General features: G+C 49.1%; 1 protein-coding gene across 1 annotated transcript in view; it reads right to left on the reverse strand.

The window, feature by feature from the left end:
* LOC103587423 (E1A-binding protein p400-like) overlaps positions 1-1,287 on the reverse strand; it is a 32,078-nt gene that overhangs the window by 14,093 nt on the left and 16,698 nt on the right. Inside the window, 2 exon segments of the mRNA XM_008568873.1 lie at positions 519-535; positions 784-888. Coding sequence (XP_008567095.1) covers positions 519-535; positions 784-888 — 122 coding nt within the window.

The raw sequence follows: 1,287 nt of genomic DNA on the forward strand, positions 1-1,287 counted from the left end.
TGCTGCTGCTGGTGCTGCCGCCGGAGCAGCTGGAGGTGGGCAGGGGTGAGCGCCTTGCTGGGAAGCTGTGCTGTGGTGGCCAGTGAGCCTGAGATAGAGAGGGACAGAGTTTTATAATCTCTCTAATATGGCTTTATGGGAAAATAAATTCACCAATTCACAGGGAAAATTCTAGATGATGCTACAAAGTTCCTTCTTTGAAAAAGTTGGTCTTAAAGTTTGGGTTATCAGGGACAGGTTTTTAAATAAGTTAAGTTGGTATCTATAAGAAATATAGATCAAAATGGAAAGGGATTCTGCTAAGCAGATTTCCTTTAATCCATTATTCTTGTGGATACAGCAGTAACAATAAATAAGACTGATTAAATCCCTCTCCTTAACAGGTCTCTTCAAGATGTTTCTGCACATAACCTAGAGGTCATGTTCTGGGGTCTGCATAGAAGGTGGTGACAGCATCTGGTTAAAGTGGCCTGGGCTGCACTGTTGAGGACAGCAGTCCAACATGCACTAGCACTCACCTGTGGGGACAGCAGTGCTGTGGGAGAGGCACAGGCACAGAGAGCTCAATTTGCTCTACTCAGTGCTGTAGGGTCAACAATTTTAGGGACCATCTGCCTCAACAGCAGCACCCTCACTTCTGCCCTTCCATGTCTATCACACAAGAAAAACACCACTGTCACCTGCAATCCCCTGGCTCATTAAGGCCCGCATCTGGGTCTGCACTGGAGCCAAACTGGCAGTGACCACAGCTAATGTTGTGCCAGCAGTAACTGTGAGCCCCACCTGGGCAGAGGCTGCAATGGCCAACTCATTCAAGGGCCCCACAGGTGAACTACCCGCTCGGGTCTGGGCCTGAATGGCCTGGGCAGGAGCCACAACCCCTGAGGCCTGTAAAACAAAAGGATATGAGAGGTAGATTCTGCTTTTGAGAGTTATGTAGAAATCACAGTTCCAGTCAAGATGGTGGAATAGATGGTCCCCAGCATCACTCTCTTCCACAAATCAATCGATTTACATCTATAAAAATGTAACAACAGACAAGCTGGGGCTGCTGGAGCTCGGGGGAAGAGGAGGAGAGACCTACAGAGTTCATGAAGGTAGGAGAAGCCACAATGAGAGAAAGAAAAAACTGCTTAGAGTGTTTCGGGCCACAGCTGCTTTAAGGCTGGAACTCCTGAGCACATGGAGCAGGAGCTGGCAGAAGCCACAGCTGTGCTCTTCGGATAGAGTTGCTTGGAGGTGGCAGGGGAGAAGAGGGCCTTGGTGGCCCCCAGGACAGCAAGACCA

This window comes from Galeopterus variegatus, unplaced genomic scaffold (genome assembly GCF_000696425.1).
Source record: "Galeopterus variegatus unplaced genomic scaffold, G_variegatus-3.0.2 Scaffold449, whole genome shotgun sequence".
NCBI classification, from domain to species: Eukaryota; Metazoa; Chordata; class Mammalia; order Dermoptera; family Cynocephalidae; genus Galeopterus; species Galeopterus variegatus.